Source organism: Poecilia mexicana, unplaced genomic scaffold (genome assembly GCF_051168715.1).
Source record: "Poecilia mexicana isolate PSO_F unplaced genomic scaffold, ASM5116871v1 scaffold_12, whole genome shotgun sequence".
Classification (NCBI taxonomy): Eukaryota; Metazoa; Chordata; class Actinopteri; order Cyprinodontiformes; family Poeciliidae; genus Poecilia; species Poecilia mexicana.
Genome location: NW_028263381.1, coordinates 2038848 through 2064351, shown reverse-complemented (window position 1 = coordinate 2064351; position 25504 = coordinate 2038848). Strand labels below are relative to the sequence as shown.

The following is a 25504-nucleotide window of genomic DNA, read 5'->3' as shown; positions in this document are numbered from 1 at the left end:
ATTTGACCCAGCGCTGGGTTACGTATTGGGTTATTTTTAACCCAGCAGTTTTTACTGTGTATGATACTTTGCAAAGTCAAAAACAGAAAAAATCTGTAATGAAGTCACTACTTTTTTTGTCACAGCACTACGACCAGTTTTACTGTAAGCTCTTGCTTTGTTTTTTTTTTTGTTTTGTTTTGTTTTTACTTTTGCATCATATTTTAATTAACTGAGATTAACTTTTTTAAGAAAGAGGGGTTAACAGCAGCGACATTTGGTTGAAACAATTATTTATTAACATTAAGTGCCTCCATCACCTGAGATCTGTTGGTAATTCTCTATATTTAAATAAAACTACAAACTTACTAAGTTTTTATTTAGCAAAATAAACACTTAGTTTTTATTTTACTAAAAATAAAACTACGTTTTTATATAATAAGTTTTATTATTTATTTATTAAATTGAATCGTTTGTTTTTAATTAGTGTATTCAATAATTAAAACCGGAAATGAAACTGGCTTGATAATTTAATTTGTAGTCCTATAGACATTTGTTACAGTTATACAATAAGATAATTTAAAATAAGAAAACAAACATCTGAAAAAGTTCGTTTTAATGCAGGATTATGATCTTTTTGCTGATCATCAATAATAAAATAATAATAATTTAAAAAAAAACTTTTTTCAAACTCCAGTTTTTCCCCCCGCCAGCTCAGAGGCGGGCTGACATGCTCCACCATCTTTCACTGATATTGTCGTTTCTCAACGTCACCATTTTGCACACAGTTCTTCCAGCATGTTTTTATATTTATATAATTACCGTTTCATAAGATTCGTCGAAGGCAAGTGGAGACAGATTCGCCTGTTTAGAAAAGGCTGAGCCCAGCAGCAGCAGCAGCAGCAGGCCGGTTGGTCGGAGCGCACATGCTCAGTGGGATTATTATTATTTTTTTTTTTTTTTTTTTTTTTTTTCCGAGCGGAGGCTTTAAGAGCGCAGCCACTGCATGCAGACGGCAGCAGAGAGGCTGAGCCAGAGCTGAGAGAGAGCACACCCGGAGGAGGAGAGCTGCAGGAGGAGGAGAGCTGAAGCGGACCATCAGCTGCCAGATGAGCCATCCCTGACAGCTGCAGACCCGGCTCTATGCTGGGCACCCGCAGCCCCAGGCTGCTCCCGCTCCCATCTTCTCCTCAATAGACTCCTATTTTTTATACACATTTTCCTACTTTTTTTTTTTTTCTATATTTGGTTTTCTAAAAGCATTTCCATTATGGTGCTGGGCAAAGTTAAGGCCCTGGCGGTCTACTTCGACTGCCTGAACGAGAACAACCTGCCCGTGTTCTCCGGGGGAGACCTGGTCTCCGGGCGGGTGGTGGTGGAGGTGACCGGGGATGTGCGGGTGAAGAGGCTGGACATCACCGCGCGGGGGCTCGCCAAAGTCCGGTGGACGGAGTCGAGAAACGCCGGGGCCAACACCGCTTACACCCAGAACTACACGGAGGAGGTGGACTACCTGCATCACTGCGACACCCTGATCGGAGAGGAGAGAGGTAAGAGCGATGATGATGATGATGGTGATCAACGAAAACTTCTAAAACTTTAGGAATGCAGAGGGCGCAGTCCATCAGTCAGTGGTACTGATGCAACAGCTGATGCCCGAACTGCAGCTCCTCTGCTCGGTGTGTTCATAAACCGTTTCACCGCCGGCAGCAGCGGGACGGATGGAGGCTTTTAGTTTTATTTCTGTCCAATTTAAACCTTCTGATCGCGACTTGTTTTTTCTTCCTTCTTTGTGGAGAGTTGCAGAAAACTGAAAAGTTGCAAACGCTTCGAATATACAATAAAAGTGATCGAAAACACACACTGATCGTCAAGATTTTGAGTTTTAAACCAACTTTTCCTAAACGACACATGCGGAAAGGCGATTTTCACTGCTGACATCAATGATAAGGACAGATCTGGCTTCTCCCTTTGTTAGAAGCGGTTCAAACCTGTTCAGAAACTGCCAGAGACAGGGGGAGGGGAGGGGAGAACCAGGCTGACTCTCAGTCTGAGTGCGTGTGTGTGTGTGTGTGTGTGTGTGTGTGTGTGTGTGTGTGTGTGTGTGTGTGTGTGTGTGTGTGGAGGGAATTATGCTTCAGCTGCTGCCTGTAAGCCTGCCTCCACTTTTCAGTCTTGTTGTTCTGTTGCCTTGGTGATAAATAAAATAAGATGCAAAATAGACCGTTGGATGAAACCTTTATGGAAATACAAGCTGCACTTGTAACATGTACAGAGATGTGTTGACCTCTGACCCTACAGCTTGACTGGACTCAGGCTGTGGACCATGTGAATGACCCTGGAGCATCCAGGGCCCAATACAGCATCTAAAAAAAATATTATTCTATCTCAACATCTGGAAATGTATCCGCTATCAGTATTGATGGGAATAATTTAATATCTCGCTTAGCAAATTACAAAAATCCAACAGTTTTTCAGACTTCAAATATATTTGATGCAAACCCCACAAAAAGTTTAAATTCTGGCATTTGTTAACAAACACAAACAGAAACATGGTGCTTTTACTCTTTAACAAGTTTGAACAAAAAGATGATCAAACTGCATATGAAAAATCACTCGGTTGTTTTCCATCTGCCATCTTGAAAATAACCACTAGGTTATTCCATATTTATTTTTTATAATGCACAATGATAATACAATAGGATGGATTTAAAGGTTTTTTATGATTGTGTCTCAACTTTTAGCTTATTTAAAGTAATTTATTCATTCAAATTGATAGCGATACATAAGCACACTTTATATAATTAAAATAACTCTCCTAAAACATATAAAACATTTTTAAAATGATCTGATTAAAAAAATAAGGTCATGTTCTCCAGTGTCTGCTGTTATTTTAAAAGAAGATGTTCAGATGAACACAAAGGAAAAACTCAGGAAAACAGGCCGGAAACAAACAACTTTATTGGCTTAAATAAAGCAGACATTAACAACAGTTTATGTTAACGGAGTGTTCGCGTGAGAACAGCAGGTCCACCTGAAGTTCATCTTTAGAGTAACAACACCCTTCCTCTCCTGCCTCACCCCTTCCTCCCCCTTCTCAGGCCACACACTGCACGGACTCCTCTCGTGTGGGCGGGTAGCTCGCAGCCAACTAGCCAATCAGCGCTCTTCCATTTTAATTCGTCTCACATGCTTGGCCAATAGGAGGCCGAGTTGCGATGAGCTCGTCGGAGTTTCCAGCTAGAGTAAGCTGCTCAGTCTGGTTCATACCGGTCTACTCCTGCTTGAGCTGCGCTGCCAGTGACTGGGTCCGCGCGCACGCCCGCACGCGCAGTAAACTCTCTCTCGCTCACACACACACACACACACACACACACACACACACACGGAGGAAGTGTCTCGCGTCGCGCTCGCGCGCACATTGCAGAGATGCAGGATGAGGTGGCAGGAAGCGAGTAGCGGCGGGGTTGACTGAGAACTCTTACACAAACTGAACTGATAGATGACACCAGAAATGAGGAAGTGAGGAAGGTCACGATGACGTTTCTCCCTCTGAAGCTTTTCCTTTGACTGCTGTTCGCTTCGCTACACGTGTTGATAGCTTAGTTAGCACTCTGCGTGCTGAAATACAGCTATAGGTTGTTCAACTAGGGACAAAGATAGTATAAAAAAAACCCCTCAAATACATACTAAGTATAATACATAGTAATGTATAAATACAAATATGATTTATTTATACAAAAAACAAGATTTTTGTAGTAGGCTAATAATTATTTTAGTAATAATAATTATATAAGTGATTCTTGAGAATAGGGACAAAATGGGTTTTAATTTTCCCGTAATTTTTTTTGTTATTTCTCAACCTTATGTATGCAAATATGACAAATAATGTTTAGGAAATGTAAAGATGCTAAAATACAGGCTCCCAGTTGCAACATTTTTTTTTTTTAAATTACATTTTTAATCGACCTGACCCTGAACTTTGTGATCACCATCTGACAAAAATAAATAAAAAATAATTTTTATTGACCCTATTAGTGATATTTTTACTCATTTTACAGACAAATGCTTCTCAAGAAACAAAAGAAATATTAATTAAAACCAAAAACAACAAAAAGACCATCTGACGGAGTTGACAGTGCATGATGGAGTTGACACAGAACTGAAGGTGGTGACAAACTTGTGAATAAAATGAAAAACTTGATACATGTGAAGTAATGCAATTCATGTAAAATACATTAAAATGAATTAATTGCACATTTAAGTGAGATTTGACAACAATTTCACTGAAAGAGTCAGAAAAACTGATGGAGTTGACATCTGACGGAGTTGAAAAAAAGCCAAACTACCTCAATTTATATGATGTTATTCTGAAGGAGGCCATATTGTAGCTCATCAGGTCCATGAAATCTTTACATTATACCAAAATTAAGCTTTTATTTCACAAAATTTCATCAAAGTTTTGAAAATTGTCAGTTTGCTTGTCACAACTAGTGACAAGCAAACTAGTTGCTTGTCACTAGTTGTGACAAGCAACTTAGGAATAAAACAGAAGAAAAAAGTAAAGAATAACTTAAGCTAACCAGAGCTAACTAGCCCTCTTAGCAAAGGAAGAGAAAGGAAGAGGTCATGGGGTCCTCAGAAGTTCTGGTGCCCCCCAATAATGCCTGATTTTTTTTACATTCTTCTCATTTCTGACGGTGTTGACAAAAACTAGGGACAAATTTCAATGGAGTTGGAAAATATATAAATATATAAAAATGATTTTTAATTCAATTTATTGATACCTCTAATTGTTTATATGACTACTTATACTTAATTTTAGTATTTCTTTAATTATTTTAAACTATTGTTATGTATTAAGTTCTGCTCCTGGGCTTTTATAGGCATCATCCACCGACTACAATGTTTAAAATAAAAAAATATTCAGCAAGTACCTGGAAAATATACATTGTTGTGCTCACATGACCCAGGTTAGTTGAGTCAGATATTTGAAAAAATTATATTTTGTGTATATTTTATTCAAATTTTGTGCTTTATCCATAGAACCTGTTTTGTCCCTATTCTCAAGAATCACTGAAATACAAGATTATAATATAAATATACTGGACAGTTATTAGAATAGAAATATTGTACTCACTATTGTGCAATTGAGTTAGATGATTTTTAAAAATGTACAAATGTTCATGTGTCTTAACTTTCAAAAACACAACAGACTATGTACAGTACAGTAACTCAGATGTGCATTAACAGAAATGTCATAAAAAATTCTTTAAAAAGAAAAAAGAAAAAAAAAACAATGCAAATGATTTTGCCAGCAAGCATGTAAACACAGTGGTGGGAACAGTTTAACAAGAAGCAAGTTTTAAAATATTACAGTAGTGCTACTCATTCCACAGGTTTTGAAATGGTCAAAATCAATATTTTTATCAAAATCAAAGGTTACATTTTTCATAAACGCAATATAGATACCACAACAGAGCTTGTATTTATTACTGGTTCTCAAATTTTCTGGCCTTCAAAACAGCAGTGAAAAAGACTCGACTCCAACTATCAGTTGAGTTTACATACAATCTTGGTATAACAACCACATAAACATTTCTGAACTCATTCTTGTGAGATATGAATTGCTTCATTATCCAAAGTGTGGGAATCAATGACTTATCAGATAATCTCACATAAAAACCAGCGGAAAAATGCATATTTTCTGGATTGCCCCCAACAGATATAAAACATTCCAGTCAAAATGGGGCAGAAAAAGGCTGCTTCTTTGTTTCATAACTTGACTTTTCACATTTCCTACTCCCTTTCACTAGAGCAGTGCAAAAAAATAAAAATAAAAAAAATAAAAGAGAATAGAAAAAAAGATTAAACACGGACAAAACAAAATATTTATGAGAGCATAAGACTGGATGAAAATTTTCCTAAAGGAATTTTTTAAACCAACTTTTGGTTCATTTGGATTTGTTCTACAAAGATTTGTGAATTGTGTAAACCATAATGCTGTTTGGGATGTCAATCATTTTTTGACTGGTTTAGAACAAACATTTGTTTACTGGTTTAGTTAAGGATCACCATTAGTCTCTAGTATAGAGACTATTCTTCATGGGTTCCATGCCACAAGGTCATAATGTGTGGTGAATATAGTCATACTTTTACAAACATTACAAATAAAAAAAAGATTTTATGATATGTCTTAAGACACAAACAAAATCAAAACAAAAAATTCAAATTAATCACCTCAATTATTTTAACATTTTACAGACATTACAAAAGGACAACATAAAATACCTATAGCATTCCCTGTTGGGGGCCTGTCCGGGAATGCTAGGGGGGCCTTAGAAAGCTGGGTGGAAGAAATAAAATAAAAAATAAAAAAATTATACACACACACACACACACACTATATATATATATATATATATATATATATATATATATATATATATATATATATATATATATATATATATATATATATATATATATATGTATATATACATTTTTTGCATCAAACCAAATCTGCTTTTCTAGTCATTATTATAAAATATAATTCAAAACTATCCATTAAAATGTTATTCGCCATGATCATTTTTCTGATTGACGTCCAAGAATAAAATGAAAGATGTTTTGACAATAAAAAGACCAAAGTAACTATCCTACTGCAAAAAACCCCCGAAAATCAGAAGGTGTGAGATATTTATGTTAAACATAATAGTTATTAAATATTGATTAAAAGTGAAGAAAAAGAGTCTAAAAGTTGATGTATTGTTACTACCATGGTCTGTGTGTCCTGGGCCTGAAACTGATGCTCATGAATTACAGCGGGATTCAAACACTTGTTCTGTGTTCCAGATGAAGACGCTCTGGAGGAGGGCATGACTGTCCTGCACACCGGCCTGCATGAGTTCGCCTTCAGCTTCAACCTGCCTCAGATGTGAGTGTCCTCAGAGTTCATTCAGCGCGCCGCTCCATCTGCAAGAACTGACCCTTTTAAAATCAGCAACTTGCATATGGAGATTGTATAATCTGATGCAAAGGTGTCTTTTCATGTTGATCATCTGAGGCCCTACTTGGAGCCTCTGAAGGGGCCCCACACCTCCGCCTGGAGCCCTGAACTAAACTAACTAACCAACCGTGTATGAAGCAATTAAAACTAACTCTGTCTCAAGCAGCTTCAGCTCTTCAGAAAATATGCAGGGTCAGGAAAGTCATTAAAGCTTTGGCCTGAAGGAAAGGAATGGTTGGGTTTGACTGGACCACCCACATTTCTGGGCCTCACTCCGCCTCTCTCCTCTCTCCTGCAGGGCTCTGGCCACTTCGTTTGAAGGGAAGCACGGCAGTGTGAGGTACTGGGTGAAAGCCGAGCTGCACCGGCCCTGGCTGCTGCCTGTCAAAGTCAAGAAAGAGTTCATTGTGTTCGAACACATCGACATCAACACGCCCCTCCTGCTGGTAGGAGCTGCTGCTTTATTCATTGGAGTCTTTAATTGTATCGCCTGCGGCTAAATCAGATGGATGTGTGTGTATGTGTGTGAACAGGCCCCCCAGGCTGGGACGAAGGAGAAAACTCTGTGTTGCTGGTTCTGCGCGTCGGGTCCAATCTCCCTCAGTGCCAAAATAGAGCGGAAGGGCTACACACCAGGTGAGCCACGCCTCTTCTTTACGTTCATCCTCCTCTTCCTCTCAGTATTCCCCTCTAAAGTTTCACTTGTGTCCCTTCCTCTCTCAGTCTGACAGACTGATCTCTTCTCCCCTCTCTCCCAGGCGAGTCCATCCAGATCTTTGCCGAGGTGGAAAACTGCTCGTCCCGTGTCGTGGTGCCCAAAGCGGCGCTGTACCAGACACAGACCTTCTTCGCCAAGGGCAAGGGCAGGCAGATCCAGCAGTTGGTGTCCAACCTGCGGGGAGAACCTCTGCAGCAAGGGAAGAGCCAAAGCTGGGAGGGCAAGCTGCTCAAGATCCCCCCGGTGTCGCCCTCCATACTGGACTGTCCCATCATCAGAGTGGAGTACGCCCTCATGGTGAGTACAGAGTGACTGTCGGAGAGTCAAGCTAATTGCTTCCCCTCCCACTATCCACTAGTGTCTGGTGACAAACATTCAGCATTAGGAACATAAAGATGTGAATGAAGTTGCATGTTGAGACGTACATGAGGTGTGTGAAGTACTCAGGCCAACCGGTAACGTTAATTAACTGAGGGATTAAATGAGCTTATGCTTCTTACTGCTCCTTTTACAGACACATTAGATAATCATGCATATTCATAAAATGAAACCACATGCTCACAATAAAGTTTTCAATTCAAATTCTAAAATTAAATTACAGAATTAAATGTGAACAAAACTTTTATTAAAAACACTAAAAACTAAATTCGCTACCATTTTCCATAACAGATTAATTATCCCTACTTGTAGTTTTTAAATTTTGAATAACATGAGACTAGGTACTATTACTGTAAGATATATCAATGTGTATATTTTTTCAACTATGCCTTATAAGTCACTGATGCAGGAAGTTAGGAGCAGCAGCTCCCCCTGTGGTGAATTAGAGAGATAACGACTTAATAAAAACTTCAAAAGTATCAAATGGCAAAAACATCAACTGTCCTAGTCGGTGGCGATGCTGATCAAAATATTATTTGCTGTTATTTGGTTATAGACCACAAAAGATAAGGTTAGCATTACAGCACAGCTCACTACCACAGGAACTTCAAAATGTAGATTAAAAGTAAACTGAAATCTTTCAGCTCCTGCTCCCAGTGGTACCCAAAAGGTAGATAAGCAATGGTAGCCTAGGTATTTATTATATCTGAGAATGTAATGATAGTTAAAAACAATAAGAAAGTTTGTTAGTCTACAAAAAACTGAGACAAAATACAACAGCTGAGAAACGAGTGAGCATCCATGCTGTGTTTTATTAGCTTGTCTGTCGTCTCCTGTCTGAATGCGGAATAAAAACAAACAGTGATTGTCAGTAACTCATAAACTAGACAAACTTAGTAAAACATTAAAAGCACATAGCAGTAGAAGCCTGATTACCTTCACTAATCTCCAAGCTGATGACTCTCTGATAGCATGAACTCATAAAACACTGCTAAGGGCTAGTGAAGTGTTAATCCCCAGCATGACCACTCCTTTGTTTTTACTTCTCTGGCTTCTTGAACTTCGGCTCAGTTGTAATATTTTGGGTAAGGTGATATAAGGGCGCAGTTCAGAGCTCCATTGTTTGATGTTTTTTCTGGAGAAAAGGTGAATAACAAGGTTAAGATGTTTGAGGCAGCAGGGGGTTAGAAGCCCGGGGTGTTTATGTTTCTCACATGGACCTATTGCTTTGATTGTGAAGCTGCCTCTTGTTATATTATGGGTGTGTGTGTGTGTGTGTGTGTGTGTGTGTGTGTGTGTGTGTGTGTGTGCACAGCTGAAATTCACCAACACAAAGATACAAGCGGCTCCTGCTAACTTGAAAGCATGTCTTCCCTCCAGGTGTACGTGGACATTCCCGGCGGATTGAACCTATCGCTCTCATTGCCTCTGGTCATCGGCACCATACCGCTCCATGCCTGCGCCACCCGCACCTCCAGCATCAGCAGCAACTCCAGCTCGGTCAGCTGGATGGGCCTGCCAGAGAGACCCGAGGGTACGCACGGGGTTAAACACACATTTTCTGCCCTGCAGCTCTTTTGGGGACAGAACGATATCTTACACCTTCTTGTTTTCTGCAGCTCCACCAAGCTACAGTGATCTGGCAATATCAGAGGCTCACAGGCGGAACTGTCTGCAGGGCTGTGATAGGTCTGATGGGGAGGGAGAGGACCAAGGATCTGTGCTGACATACATCACAGAGTTCAGATATCTCCCCCCACCACTCTACTCTGAGGTAAACACCCCCCCCCCCCACACACACACACACACACAGAGCATGTCTCAGTGGTTTAGTGTTGACAAGGTAGTAAATGTAAGAAATGCAGAAAACTTATTTAAAACACACAAAACAGGCGTAATATTACTATTCAGAAAGATACAAAAAAAAACTAATAATAATAATAATAACAAAAAAAGTAAGTTACAAAATGTACACACTGAAGCATACATGTCTACGATTTTTCACAGAGCTGGACCTAAGAACAGAAACATGTACGATGCCACAAGATAAACCAGACAAATGAGAAAGATTCAGAAAACACTTCAATAAAAAAATGTGGTGTACAAAAACTTTGGTGCAAAAACATTGTAAGAGTGTGTGTTGATCAAGTGCAGAAAACCCTTTTTCCTGCAACTTTGTGCCAAATATTACTAAGAAGGTAAAGAAGCTTTAAGACTTCACAATGCCTTTGAATGAAAGTTGATAAAATCCAACTACTTTAGGTTAAAGTAGCTTAACCTAAACAATCGAAATGCAATGAATGCAAATCGCTGAAAAATTCTGTATAAATAAAATGTGTCCAAAATATTAAATAAATTCAGTAAAAAATTGATTAATTAAAACTCATCAAAATCAAAGATGCACCAAGCAAGAGTTTTGTGGACGTTTTCTCATCTCTGCTTTTTCTAAAACTTTCTCCAATTTGTATCGATTGTAGATGAGCGTTCAGAATTTTTTTTTCAAGCCTTCCTGCTGTGAGCGCTCATCCATTTTTTATATTAGGAGCAGAGGTGACGTCACATCATACCTGTGAAACATTGTTTTACTGTTTTAATACAAAGACAAAATGACTACATAATTTTTGAATTGTTAAAGATTAGCCCAGTTGGAGCAGCTAGCATCACAAAACAGCCGTCTTCACTTACCTTAGCTATAGCTTTGTGTAGCTACAGTAGGTCAGGGACCACAGTCGTCCTCGCCAAAACTAAATCTGTGAATTCTTGAACCCCCCTCTAAAACTAAATAGTTCAAAGTCCAAATACATCCTAATATTCATTATTATGCACAGCAGAAACCATCTTACCATTAGCACAGTTACTAACATCTAGAGTCTTCCTCACTATTGTACAGCCAGTCAGCGCCAAGTGACTGCAAAAAATAGGCAGGGGCCACACAGAGCTGGTTGACTTTACTTCACTGTGTGTTGTGTTATCTGTGAAAGCTAGATGTGAAGTTATTAGTACTTTATGTTACTCACACTAAGTGAAATGTAAAGAAAAGTAGCTGAACCCTTACCTGCTGAGTAGCAACAGGCTCTTACAGGGGAGTCAGAGAATTCAGTGTCATTCTTCCTCCCTCCTGTCCTCAGGTGGACCCCTACCCCGACACCGTGGAGGTCTGTGGCACTGCAGACGTCCGGAGACCCGACATGTGTCCGTCCCGCTGAGGGGGTCCTACCCAGTCTACCCATGCTCAGCTAGAAGTCCCACATGACTTCTCACCAGGATGCCACTGTAGATGTGGCCGGACCCATGCTGACCTGAGGACAGCCGACCGACGGAGTCCACGGTGACTCATGGACGAGATGGACCAGGGTTACGTTGGACAAACCATTTCCCGTCCTCAAGACGAGGACAAAACCAATGTCCTCTGACAGCGGCGTGAAAAACTGTCCTCCCCTCCCACCACCACGGCTCAGAAGACGTCTCCTCCTGCCTCACAGAGAGGTTTGCACATGCCGTTCCAACCGGTTCCCTCTCAGAACGCTGCGGGTCGACATGTCTCAGTAGACGGAACGTCCGCAGTGCTCTAACTGGCACATAGTGACGAGAGCTGTCTCCACAGACAGCTGAGCTCAGCGCTCAGGCCCGAAGGTGGAAGTCCGGTGAAATTCCCTGAGATTCTCCAACTCAAACCAGAAACAAGACGATGACGACAGAAAAGTGTCACATCAGCGACCAACTCAAGGGCTTCAAAGCTCAAGTTGAGTGTGAATGTGTGTGTGTATGTCCGTGCATGTATGCGTGTGTGTGTGAAGGCTACAGGGTGTGTGTCGACTTAAATGTTAGGACAAAGCACAACTCGGACCAACCCAGACAGTCTACCACAAGTTGCCTGTTGGTTTCTGCTCTGAGATGAAGCCTGTGTAGCTGCAGATTCTTCCACGACCCGGACGGATGTTAGAACGCAAAAAAAAGAAAGAAAGAAAAATAACAGATCAATGTTTACAGAGAATTATATCAGATTAAGAATGTTCAAACACATTTTCTTCCACCTAAAAGTTCAGATTACCAAGTGCAATATATTTTTTTATATTTGAGGGTTTTTTTGCACTAGTTTTTCATGTACTCTGTTGCTGTTTATTCCATTTCTGTGCATTATATATTATTGTCATGATCTTGTTGCTTTCACGATCAACTTTGGATCAAATAAAAGGTTTATTTTCTAAAATAATACAATGACTCAATTGTTTGTTGCTATGGCTACAGGATATAGCACCTTGCCACGTTTTTCCACAACCTGAACCTAAAACCTCCACATTGGGATTTTATGTGACAAAACCAGCATGGAGTATTTGTGAGGAGACAGGAATATAATATATAGTTTTAAGAGTTTTTTTTTTTTTTTTTTTTTTTTTAAATAAAAATTTGAGGAAAATCCAACAATTCAGCTGAAAGATGAAGCTCCGCCCCAACCTTAAACAGTTTCCAGCTGTGACCGGTTTTTGTTCCGGATTGCCCTGAATGCATCACCTCCCCAGGCAGAGCTGCATGACATGAGAGAAATAACCAGAATACAGTTAGTTATCATGTGATGACAGTGTCAGTTACGAGGAACACAAATGTTCCTCACATTTCCTTTTATTCTCTATCAAGGGAAGCAAAAATACATCTAATTGTGCTCACCGCAAATCGCAAATCATCTAAAATATACATAATATTTACATCTAAGCAATTATTTTCAAGTAGCAAACGAAATTTGGCGCTGCCGGTAGAGCTCTGCTGAAAGTAAAGGCTTTTAAAGGCGCAGTACTGGTCATGTCAGCAGCTTACATCACTGACTGCTCCAACCCAAACCGATCTACTACAGATTTCTTCTGGAAATCCATCCTACCGGGAAATTAGAACATTTCCTGTTTTCAGCAGAAGAGTAATATGAGTTATGAAGAAATGTTTTTGGCCACAGATTTCAGTGATGTCAAACAGCAGGAGGTCACGTCTCAGTTACTGTTCACACTGTCTGATCCAGATGAAACCTCTCCACCTCACTGATTTCACTTCTATTTTTGCTTGTAATGCTTATTAGAATCCATAACAGGGAGCTTCACAAGCTGTCCCTTTATTAATGATCCATGTTTGATCAACTTATCAGACTCAGTTGATCAGTTTGGATGTCACTTTGTCCGGCCTCATTCAGTTCAGTTCAGTTCTGTAGCTCCAGTTCAACACATGTCAACAAGTCATTTCAGTCCAATCATACAAACATTCCAGTTTATTGAAAAAAAAAAAGGCATCAAGTTCAGTTCATCATTCAAATTTATTAAAAACGTTTGAGTCTCAGTAAACCCAGCGACTGCCTGGAGCCATCGACTAGCAGCATTCACTCCAACATGTAGCGACAGCAGACATGGTGATGTTTACAGCAACTCCTCATAGTTAGCACATAATGACAGTGGAGAGGAAAACCCCCTTTAACGGCAGGAAACATCCAGCAGAACCAGAACCGGGCTCAGTACAAATGGCAAAAAACGAAACAGAAGATCTGATGTAGAAGTGCTTCCTTATGTAAGACCGAACTAAAAGTTAGTACCAGGAGAAGGAGGAAGCTTAGTTTAGTGTTGTTGGCAGTTGAAGTCCAAGAAGACGCCAACAGCCAATCGGAACGCCAGACCAGAGAGAGAGAAAAAACCAACAGAAAAGAAAAAGTTAGCAGTTGTGTCATGAGGAAAAGTTCATCCTGCAGCAGCTTACGCATACAGCAGACATAACTCAGGATAACCGAACGCTTACAATGAGGCAGGAGAGGGAATCTTTAAAATCAGAGCCCAGATATGAGGAAAGCACTGATCCACTTTTTTCACTTCTGATACCGATACAGATCTCTGAGGTTTGGTATCGGCCGATATCGATCTGATGCAGAGAAACAGCTGGGTTGACTTAAAGCGTTCTTTCTTTTTTAAACACTGACATAAATGTGCTGAATTATAAATGTATTTAATAACTCTGCACCAGAACAGCTCACTGAAATACACCAGGAGCGTCACAAGCTTGTTCAAACGTGGAAGAACAACTTTCATTTTTTCAGTCAGTGTTAGGAGTAGGACAGCCAATGTGACATAAATGATAAACTGAAACTGAAATGAACTGCAACAAACCTTCTGTCAAACGGGTTAGACCACGCAGTAAGGAATTCTAAATATAAAGTAGAATAAATAAAGTATGTCACTTAGAGCACAAAGCATATAATTAAACTGACTGAGATAAACTGATACAGATATTATCTGAAATGTGATCTTCTTTTTCCTCTTTACTTCTTCCACCCAAATAATCCCAGTAAGGTTTGCTTAGTCTCTCTGTCAAGTCTGACACCAATTTTAGATTCCATTTTAGGCGAAAGACAAACTTTAGTCACTGTAACCTAAAACGCATGAATCTGCTATGCAGAGGAAATCCTTTTTAGGGCTTCCTATGAAAAAGGACATTGATTTCAATATACATTCCTGCATCACAAAAGCTGAGACTTTACCAGCTGAGCTGGGAAGCTCCACCGCCAGCAGGCTGGGCCTAAAGCAGTTTGAACCGGATCCTTCAGCAACATCTCACTGGAGATTATCAGCACACAGATATTTGTTTCACGTGGAATAGTTTGGTTTCTGGTACGCGGTATGACTCCTTCCTTTAGATCTTTATTCTGGATTATTCTGGACGTTTGTAAGTGCGCCTTGCAATGGAAGCAGGTCGTTCTAAACAGACAGAACACCTGCTGACACAGCAGGTTTAACCATGATCAGACAGAAGGAGCGACGGAGCGTCAGGGATCTGTTCACAGCCGCCTGCAGGAAAACTCATCCTGCCCGAATCCCATCGCTCTGTTTTAATTTGACTCATAAGAACACATTTATGTTCACATTCCAACACACACACGCACACACACACACAAAGACACACACACGCACACACATGCACACACAAAAGATGAGAGGTCACATGAAAAATGTTTTGGCTCCGTTATACAGGCTGCTTCTGTACGGCTGATAAACAGAAACTGGTTTGAACTGGCTGGCGAAGCAGGGAGAGGCAGCAGAGAGAACAGAAGAGTGTGGCATTGTTGTAGCAGCGAGGGCAGAAACAGTCCCAACAAGACACACACACACACACACACACACACACACACGCACACACACACACACACACACACACACACACACACACACACACACACACACACACACCTGGAAGATGAGGAAACACTGATACTGAAAATAGAAACGTACAAAATGTTATTCATGTCAAAGTTTCCTGCATAGACAAAGAAAAGCCAACTGATGTATAAAACAGCATGAATAACATAATGAATGCACTGAGATCAAAGTTCATATGGCCTCCTTCCTAACATAATGGCCTAAGTCAATTTCTGCAACAACAACAAAAATTAGCACCTATTTATTCTCAAAAGATAATTTAGGGGGGGAAAAAATCAATTTTGGCCAAAAATGACTTGAGCCATTATTCTAGGATGGTTCTGATAGTTGTGGTTCATTCCACAAACTTCAGTATATTTCATTTGGAATTGTTGAAGTAATAAAATCAAATTTATGTTTGAAGCACAACAACAGCTGTTGACAAAAGCGCTGTGTATTTTAAAAATGACAGGAAAAACAAAGGAAGATATGATTAAATTTAAAAATTAAAGTATAAAGTGAGAAACATGAGAAAAGAAATAACATGATCACAGTGAACAAAACTCATTCTGATTATAATGGCGAGACATAAATGAGTTTCCTTAAAATGAATCCTTACACTGACTGACAGACAATTCATTTACTTTAGGAAAATTTAATCAGACAAATTAATAGAACCTTTTTAAAGACATCATAGAATTATGTTTCAGATTCATCTGAGTCAATAAAATGCAAGCGAAGGCATATTTAAAAAAAATAGAAGGAAGGTATTGATCAGGAATCGGACAGGGCCAAGAATGGACCCTTGGGGGACCCCACAACAAAATGAGGTTTTTGAGGAAAGATGCTTTTGTAGACTAACAACTTCCTCTACAATACAGAACATTCAAAGCATTTGAACGCGACTAATCCAGAACCTCAGGGCTCAGTGTGTTGCTCCAGGGAATCAGACCAGGAACCTGCAGCCACAGAGCGCTGGCCAACTGTGAAGTCAAAGGAAAATGAGAGCCGACTTTCAAATTACAAACAAAGTCAATACTTTGTAAAGTGAAGAAGTCTGTAACGTCCCGTGTCTCTTTGCACATCTACAGACGGCAATTTGTTTTCAGGTGGATTTCTGTCTGGACTTTAACTGGGCCATTCTAAAAATGAACATGCTTTGAAATGGCCGTCTATTGTCTGTATTTCACAAGTCATAGTGATTAGATTTTTATTTGTGACACATTTGGAAAACCATGAAACATTTGAGTTCCACTTAGCAGTAATGTGCTTCTTGTGTTTGTCTGTTGTGGAAAATTCTCAACTCCCTAAATAAAATAAACTACAACTGAAAACAAGGTTTTCATAGAATAACGTTTCCTCCTTTCTTCTCGTCGCTGACCTTCAGGAGTTCCTCAGTCTGTGAGATAAGAACGGAGCTCACTGGTCTGATGTTTAGGAAAACACAAACAACCAGGCCAGGACAAGCAGACCAGACCAACGCTTTGGGAACAGGCCTGCGTCTTTATGCAACACAAGAAAAGCCAAACAGTAACCAAAATCATGCTTTTTATAAGTAAAATGCTCTATAAAGGAGAGATACACAGAAAAATATAGACTATCACAGCTAGAAACATGCTGCAGACACAGGAAACACAAACATACTGGAGTAAAACTGCAAATCAAAAGCAAGTGCAGGAATACGCAGAGAAAAACTTGAAATAGGTTTAAATTAAGAGAGTCGAAACTTTAATTTGCTGCATTTTTAGAATATTCTTATCGGAATCTGCAGTTTGGGTATTTTTTGTTTGTTTTGTTGGAAATAAAATACACTGTGAAATATTATTTTTGCACAAATCTATTTTCCATCTAGTGCAGCTCAAACAGGAAGCCATCTTTAGGAGCGCTCGACACCAAACGCAGCGGCTTGAACGTTTTTTTTAAATGCTAATTACATTAACATGTTTATGTGTTTGGTCAACAAGCAGATTCATGCATGTACACATGCACACACTGTCGGCCCTCATGCAAGGTGCTGGGCAGGAATGTGGGCTGCAGGCCAACCACAGCCTGTCCTTGACGACTTCTAAACAAAGCCCAGCTCGGCGTGCCGAGGAGCTCGGCCCGTTTCCTTCGCCCGAACACTGGGTCCGGTTTACAGCACACAGACATACATCTGTCCATCTGACTGCATCCCCCTCTATGTGCAGAAATGACAGAATGATAGTATTTTGGTGTGCTTGTCATCAGCAGGCGCTCTGTTGTTACTGCACACTTTCTGCAGACATGCAGGCAGTAAACTGAGACAGCAAGTCGACTGAGAGGTCAATGCCAACCAGAGATCGCTCTTCTGTAAATACAGTCAGTCCAGCTGAGAATGCCTCCTGCATGTAATAGTCTGAGTCTGAAAGGCTTCTTTCAGATGAGACAAGGACGGCGCTAACCACAGAGCAGTTGCTGGGTTTCTGCAGGTGTCATCAACTTAAATTTAAGGTTTTTAAAAACCTTTTTAGTACCATTATGACTGAATTTTTCTTCACACGAAATGCATATAGTGTCTTATAGGTTTGCAACAGAAGTGAGTCAGTGGCAAAGAACATCATCCAACCAAGTGTCAATAAATACACTTATGATACTGTAGGTAAAAAAGCTAGGTAGCTAGTTGGCAGGGGTATAATTAGCAGCTAGTTAGCGGTAGCCTCAAGTGCTTTAAGTCACTGAACGTTGTGATGTCTGCATGTGAATCAAATGTTTTGCTTGACTGAAAAGTGAGAAAAAATAAACTACATAGAATATGCAAGATCAAATAGTCCAGCCACTACAAAATTTAAGACTTGTGATTAACATATTTAAGGTCAACCTATTGGACTTCCATAAACTTAATTTTTTTAATAATTAATTTTTAACATATTAAGGCCTTAATTTTGGATTCATGAATGTAAGGCTTTTTAAGAAGCTGATATTTTGAGTTATTTGAAAATAACCAGACTTATAATAAACAGAACTTACTCTAATGTGGAATACTTATTTTAAGGAGCATCGCAAGCAGATTGAAGTGAACACTGGATGCCATCTAGTGTTCAGTTCTTTTAATGCTCTCCAAATGTGTCATTTTTTAAATACATTAGAGGAATCGTTTTTATGTGAAATGTTTCATCCCCTGGTTTTCATTAAAGTATATGAAGTTGAGAACTCTCAATTTGAAGTGGGAGTATTTTAGTTGCTAAAAGATCTGAAACACAGCCAAACTGGTGACGTAATTAATCACCTATTGATACTGATCACTAACAATACACTGTTATTGATTTATCGTCCAGTCTTAAGAGTAAGAGTAGCTGTAGGGACAGAAAAACAAACCACATCAGACATGTGGAACAAAAACATGAGCATTTTTATTTTCTGCAAAATACAAACACTACCACAGTTCTGAGTGAGGGAGTTCTGCGACAACCCATGTGCACTTGGTTGGTCGGTGAGTCAGGTGGCGACAAAAGGCCAGCTCATGCCGCTAACAATCGCTCAGTACATCCGGAAACATGTGATGAGGGGAGAATGCAGGCCAAACTTTTACGTTTCTTTTGTACAGAAAAGATTCACCAACCTGCTCAGATGAAAAGAAAAATTAAGTACAACATTTTTTTTTAATAAGAGCTTTGTAGGTACCTGACAGAAGTCCAGACAGAAACTGGTTCCAGAAATAATACAAAGATTTGATTTGAAGCTTTTCACACTGCTTAGCTTACATTCTCTCTTTCTTTTTAAAGCCAGCCTTCTATTTTCATCTTCAGTCAGCTGGCGCCACCTGGAGTCCAGGAGTGAGCTCCCGACTTTTTTTTTTTTTCTAACATGTTTTAGGTTTTAGACGACCATCCTGACTTATGGAGATGGAGGAGAGAAGTACCTCAGCCACGTGGAGTTCATAAAAAAGCAATTTGAGTTGCTCCACCATTTTCTAAGAGAATTCAGGCGCAGAGCAGAAAAAGTGAAGAGTGGCTGAGGGGTCGAGCTCCAAATATACAGTTTTAAGCCAAAATATTCAAATTTGAACCCTCAGCCACTTCTGTCTTTTCAATACACAGAAATAAAAACAACAAGAACAAAAAAAAAAGACAGAAAGAAAAACAAAAGGAAAACTCTAATAGGGATGATAGTTGCAGTCGTATGTCCAGTTTGAACAACCTGGATGTGTGGCTGGTGTCAGACTGGCTGAAACATGGCATCAAAAGAAATTATTGGTGTTTTATTTGGACTTGGAGGTAGAGAATTAATGAGTTTTAATTTCAAAAGCTAAACAGGAAGTCATTCCCAAATCAGAGTTCCAACCTCCAGGGTCAACGCAGAGCACCATAACTGAACACTTTTAGAGGTGTGCCAATAAATAAACCAGCTGATAAATCGGCTCCGATCTCCTTGGAGATCAGATGATATTTACATGTGAAGCTGATCTTATCTACCTCAGCAGAGGTCCAAAAACCAACCAGCGTCCTCTGCTGCTCTGCAGTGAGATATTTGGCTGTCAGACCCGCCCACCATGTCTGCATGTTGACAGTAGTCACTCAATTGTTGCCAACTCAGCAACATTCTTGCTACATTTAGCAACTTTTCAGATAGAAAGATAGATACCAGCCAAAATGGGAATCGACGGGTCAGACTTCTTAAAGATAAAACGGTGAACTCCTAGTCTGCTACATCTAGAAGCAGCTAAAAAAGTTTCTCTGACTGAGGACGGAAATGTTCAGTTGGATTTTTTCTTTGGATCTTGTTTTCCATGTTTGGTTTGGGATTCCTGATCTGCAGCTCTGACCTTAATGCTGGTCAGGTGATGACTGAACAGAACATAAACTCTTTACTAATCGTCACCATATGTAACTACATCTGACCGTATTGTGCATAAACAGTCAAATAACTGAATCAGAATCTTCTTATGATTTGATTGTTCATGTAAACATTGGTTGGGTTTTATATTTCTATGAATATGAATTGGACCTGTTTGTGCCATAAAGTGTCTTGAGACGACATTTGCCATGCTCTGTTTTTATAATAAAAAACAGAACTGAAATGTAACCCTGTAGTTACATTTACAGTTACAGTAACTATTACTGTAACTGTACAGTAGTAATGGGACACTGCTGGAATAAATGACCTGAGTGAATGAAAAAGCCCAGTAAGGTGAGCAGCCTGGTCTGACACCAGCCGTCAAAACCTTGTGCTTCCTGTTGCGTCTGTATATAGAGACTCAGACCGTTCAATAAAACATCCCGTTGCTATAGTAACAAAGGAACCTGTAGTCTCTAAGCACACCAGCAGGTTTGTGCAGTAAAGCATCTCTGTTATGTACGTTATGGCTTTATAGCTCCTCACTCTGACCCGTCACTCTGACGTCTGACTTCATGTGGACTGGACAGAAAACTGAAAACGAACCACAACAGAGGAAGTTACACAGCATGGAGCCCATTCAGACACACAGGAAGCAAACTATTTAGAACTTAGCTTAAATGACTGGATTATTTATTGACTGGAGACCAATTTGTACAACAGAAGCATGAAAAACTGGATGATCATCTGAGTCATTTTGTGCTTTAGAAATAGAAGAACTGAGTAGAAGGGGTGGGTGATGTGGGCTTACTGTTTTATCACAATGTTTTGTGATAAACAAAACTGATAAGCACAATTTATCCCTTCTTTTTTAGGTAACTCTACATTTAATCATATTTTAAGATTTATTGATACTTTCAATTAACAAACTGGAGAAAATTGTAAAACTAACAATCCCAACAATATGGACAGTTTTGGGAGGTTTTAAATATTATTAATTGACAATAATACATGAAAATTCATGACAATAAATTTAACGATAAATGATCAACGATACGATAAATGCTCACCCCTGCTTAGTAGAAGAGTGTTTAGTGATGTAGGGGACAACCATTTAACCATTCTAAAAAACAAAGAGACAAATATCTAATGTATGCTTTTGATAGAAACATTTTGCTTCTTGTTGGATTTTCTTTGAAAACCAAAGCAGCCCACAGAGACGTAGAGGAAACAAGCCTGACAGTTCTGCTTCTGTCAGAACGGTCAACTCTGCAAATAGAGAGGCTGCAACTTCAACCATGGCCTCTAGATGTCAGTATATTCAACTTAGCTTGGTTTTCCATATAGATCTATTGCTACTTAAGCTTTTACTGTCACATTAGCTTTGGTTTCAACGTACAACCAGCGGTCAGTAGGGACTAGAGGAGACGTTGTGTGTAAACATTCTGTAGTGGTTCGTTTTCTTAGCTTCCTGTCATATCCAGCCCAAACTGCTGACTATCTGAATATTTTTTTTTTGCCGCCAGACTCAGAAAGCTCATCAAAACTGAGCATCTCAATACCAAGTAAAATTAATACAACATTTTTTTCCTAAGCAACCTGTTGCCTTGACTCCATTAGACCTCTCAGCAGCCATCTCAACACCTCTGTCTGTCCTCAACCGTTCCAATAACAGAACCAGCAGGATCTTCCTGTGGTTGGTTACTCTGTTAGTGGAGAATCCCCCCTCAGCACCTACCCTACTCCTTCACTCTTTTCCTACTCATTTCATCGGCTTCTTTGCCCTTAAACCTGTTCTCGTTTAATTGTGCGATACATTTTGAAGCGTTTGTTTGTGTTGAACCTGCAACGCAGCTCGTGTAACAGCCGTGGAGCGAGAGCATCAGAGTGGATCCACGTTCAAACTCGCCAGTAGCTTCACTGTTCAGAGTACCAGACTTATTCACTTTGACCTCTCCTTTAGCTTGCATACATGAGAAACTCACTTATAATCCCCACGCTACCTAAACACACACTGAAAACACGCAGTAAATGTACACCGTCAAACTTCCCCGCGGAGGATGGCCTCAGGCGAAAGTCTCATCTATCAGCATACATCAAACAAATAAAATATAAAATACAAAAATTCTCAAGATTTACTTATGTGTCAAAAAATTCTTATGGGAAAGTTTGAGCTTTGGGTGCAATAATGGGAAGACATGATTAAAGTGAGCTTATTTTTCCAAATAGAACTTAAAGAAAATACAGGAGAAGGATAAACTACGGTTATGTTAAGGGCTGAAATGATTAATCAGATTAATTGGATTAATCATGATTGATCGATTATTGAAATAATAGTCAACTAATCTAGAAATTGATTAATCGTTAACTGGCTCTAAAAAAAAGCCAATGGCTGAAAGAAAAAAAAACACTCAAGCAGGAACTAAACCAAAAACTGCATGAAGACATCTGCAATTTAAAAAGGTAAATCTGATCTACCCGGAACTCAAGTGGCATTTTTAGCTGCACTTGGTTCAAATTCTGCAATAAAAAAAGAAATCTCCTGTTAAGCACCTTTTACTCTCTAAATATTAATCAGCAGATGAGTCCTACACTGTAGTGATGTAACGGCCTGAGCTTTCCATGTTCCTGTCAGAAGTTTTATTTCAGCTGCAGATGAGTAATAATGTTGATGCATTTTAGGCTTAAAAAGTGTATTTTCCTATTTATAAAGAAATGAGTTTTGTTCATTTGCATATTTTTCTTGTATTTCTAACATTATATAAAATAAGCTGAAGTGGTAAAATGAAAAATTGACAATTTTTTTATCTGATTAATTGACTACTAGAATAATCTTTAGCTGCAGCCGTAGTTAGACAATACCAAGAGACATGTCTGTTCAGTGCAGGATCTGAACAACAGGGTGGAGCTCAGCTGGCTGGTAGAGGCAGCATTATGTAGAGGCTCCTGGTGACTCTGGAGGAGCTGCAGAGATCCTCAGCTGGGATCTGTCAACTATCAGCTGAAACTTTATGGAGTATTGGCAAGAAGAAAACTATTATTATGGTACAGAAAAAGCTGCATATTTGCATTTTACCAGATTTTGAATAAATAAATATTTCATATGATTGATGTTCAGAATGTTGTGACACACAGATAAACTTGAGAGTTTTGTTTTTCAGGTGATGTGTGCTGATCCTGACCTCACATCGCAAGACCAGCCGCCTCAACTACAGACCACCATTAAACATAAAGCACATGCATTCAGTACAAGGAGAATATGATAGTGATAATAATAATAATAATAATAATAATAATAATAATAATAACAACACTATATGGTAACTTTACTCCCCCCTGTTCCTGTGGAGCTGCTCCCTCCCACTATGTGGCCCAGCCTTCTGATAGCCTCATCCGTTTTACTGACGGGCTGTGACGTTCCTCCTGACTGGGCAGCGGCTGCAGCAGGAAGCTCTCGTTGCCATGGTGATCCTCACGCTCCTCGCTGCCCTCGTACGAGCTGCCACAGCTGGAGGCGCTGTCACCGGGGGAACTACCGGATTCGTGGGGCCCCCGGCCGGCGCCGAGGGCGTATCCGGCCGCGTTGACACCTCCTCTGAGTCCGGCCCCGCCCATACCCAGGCTCCGGTCTCTGGGAGGAGAGGCCGGCTCGCACTTAATGTGGAGGTTGTGGTGAACGCCAACGTCCAGGCTGGAGTTCTGGCACAAGTTTCTGTAGGTATAGGAGATGATGCGATAATCGTTTTGGTTCTATGCGTGAAGCCACGGTTTGCCATCAGAATGGATCTGGTCAGGTTTTCTCACCCCATGTGTCCGAGCGCCGAGTGCTGGAGGTTCTGCAGCTGCTGCTGCTGCCAGCTCGCCACCGATCCCAGACCTGAGCCCCCGAACCCAGACAGGGAGGACAGGTCACTGCCCAGGGAAAAGTCTGAGGGAGGACAACACAATGTCAGGTTGACCTTTAACCTTTAACCTGTAACAGCGGCCTGTTTGTCCTCACCTGTGCTGTAGGAGGAGATGGCAGAGGGATACCCACCAATCCCAGAGGCAGCAATGGACACTGCAGGAGTGGACAGAGTCTGAGCTGTCTGTGAGTGATTTATTCTCTGGTTCTGAAAAAAAGAGAGAGAAGTTTGACGATTAGAAACACTAAAAAAAAAAACTGAATCAGATTAGGTGATCATGGTCATCTGTAAAATTATCATACTGTTATCACTAAGACATACGCAGGTTTACTGCAGGTTGGAATATGAAATTGTGTCTATGTGAAAATTAACACTTCACTTTTTACATGCAAGTTTTTGTTGCATTTACAAAATGACTGTAAATCCCTGAGTCAAGGGCAGTAATATTTTATTTTGAACAGTAATGCCCAAACCTTCTGCCTAGTTTGCCAAAACTGCCAAGTTGAAAGTACTTAAAGGCCACAAAAGAAACTTAATAGCACAAAAATCCTATTGCGATTTAAAAATTTTTTTTGTTATCTAAACCTGCAATATTGCAACATGCAAATGCAAAACATGCAATGTTGTTTGATTTTTGTTTATCTTTAATTCTTTACAGAATCTGAAAAACTGTTAGCTTGTGTTCAGCAGGCTGTCAGTAAAAAAAAAAAAAAAAATTAAGTGTCCATGAGCTGAATGGCCAAATTTCTACCACTGACAGACCAGAAAATGGCCCTTGAGCCGCAGTTTGAACATCCCTGAGTTGCAACTAATTAAAATGTACTTCATATAAAATGCTTATTCAGATGAAATACTAAGTGACTGTTTGCTGTTTATATTGGTGTGATAACCTAAGAACTATTAAAGCTTTTTGATTTAATCAAATAAGTATTTAAGTGTTTGTTTATTTACTGCTGGATGTTATGAAGTCCCATTTAATGCCAGGTTGTTTTTGGGCTGAACTGAAGTAGAATGAATTATTGATCATTTGAATGATACACATTTTTTTTTTTAATTCTACCTTTAATGATATTGATTCAACATAAGTGATGAATTATTTTTCATAGCTGTAAGGATAAATAGATTTGGTGGTAGAAAGATAGTTTAATGGTATTTAATGCTGCACTTATGTTGAAATATTAGTCATTAGCTCAATGGTTTTATCAAACTGCTGGGTTGGTTGAGTGGTCTTACACAGACTCAACTGATTATTAACGTCTTTATCTAAATAGTCTCTGGACAGAAGAAGGAAACCAAGTGAGACAGTGAAGTGTGATAAAAACCGTTGGCATGATGGAGCACTTGTTGGAGGGTGGCATCAGTGTGCGGAGCTCAGGCTTGTGGCTCATGCCCATGTGAGGAGGACTCTTGTCCTGCATGTTCTTAGAGACGCCGGCCGGGGACATGAGGCTGGGGGAACTGCAGTGGGAGCTGAAGCTGCCATTTCCTGTCAGAGATCATAAAGTTCAAATTATTACAGTTAAACACAAAATGCAGGAGAGCAGATAGGTTCCAGAAGGAG

General features: G+C 39.8%; 2 protein-coding genes and 1 long non-coding RNA gene across 3 annotated transcripts in view; 1 reads left to right on the top strand and 2 right to left on the bottom strand.

Annotated features, from left to right (window-relative positions):
• The first annotated feature begins 938 nt into the window (after positions 1 to 938).
• arrdc3b (arrestin domain containing 3b) lies at positions 939 to 12302 on the top strand. The gene is made up of 8 exons (XM_015000656.2): positions 939 to 1529; positions 6835 to 6916; positions 7287 to 7434; positions 7522 to 7624; positions 7747 to 8003; positions 9465 to 9618; positions 9704 to 9858; positions 11213 to 12302. The coding sequence occupies exons 1-8, from the start codon at positions 1250 to 1252 to the stop codon at positions 11288 to 11290; spliced, it is 1257 nt and encodes a 418-aa protein (XP_014856142.2). The 5' UTR covers positions 939 to 1249; the 3' UTR covers positions 11291 to 12302.
• Positions 8877 to 9547, bottom strand: LOC148155937 (uncharacterized). Its single transcript, XR_015764813.1, has 3 exons — positions 9411 to 9547; positions 9021 to 9219; positions 8877 to 8921 (listed from the first exon to the last, which is right to left on the bottom strand). It is a non-coding gene; the product is annotated as an uncharacterized LOC148155937 (long non-coding RNA).
• A 6291-nt stretch (positions 12303 to 18593) lies between the features above and the next one.
• The window catches only part of mef2ca (myocyte enhancer factor 2ca), a 38853-nt gene continuing 31942 nt past the window's right edge, over positions 18594 to 25504 (bottom strand). The window contains exons 8-11 of the mRNA XM_015000657.2: positions 25266 to 25429; positions 24039 to 24150; positions 23843 to 23966; positions 18594 to 23750 (exon numbers count right to left, since the gene is read on the bottom strand). Coding sequence (XP_014856143.2) covers positions 23402 to 23750; positions 23843 to 23966; positions 24039 to 24150; positions 25266 to 25429 — 749 coding nt within the window. The 3' untranslated portion in view covers positions 18594 to 23401. The remainder of the gene's footprint in view (positions 23751 to 23842; positions 23967 to 24038; positions 24151 to 25265; positions 25430 to 25504) is intronic.

Bases quoted from the DNA above. Each gene is read 5' to 3' on its own strand.
- arrdc3b (XM_015000656.2), top strand. From the start codon at position 1,250: ATGGTGCTGGGCAAAGTTAAGGCCCTGGCGGTCTACTTCGACTGCCTG. The intron at 1,530-6,834 runs GTAAGAGCGATG...TCTGTGTTCCAG, and splicing joins CCTGATCGGAGAGGAGAGAG to ATGAAGACGCTCTGGAGGAG. The intron at 7,625-7,746 runs GTGAGCCACGCC...CCTCTCTCCCAG, and splicing joins GCGGAAGGGCTACACACCAG to GCGAGTCCATCCAGATCTTT.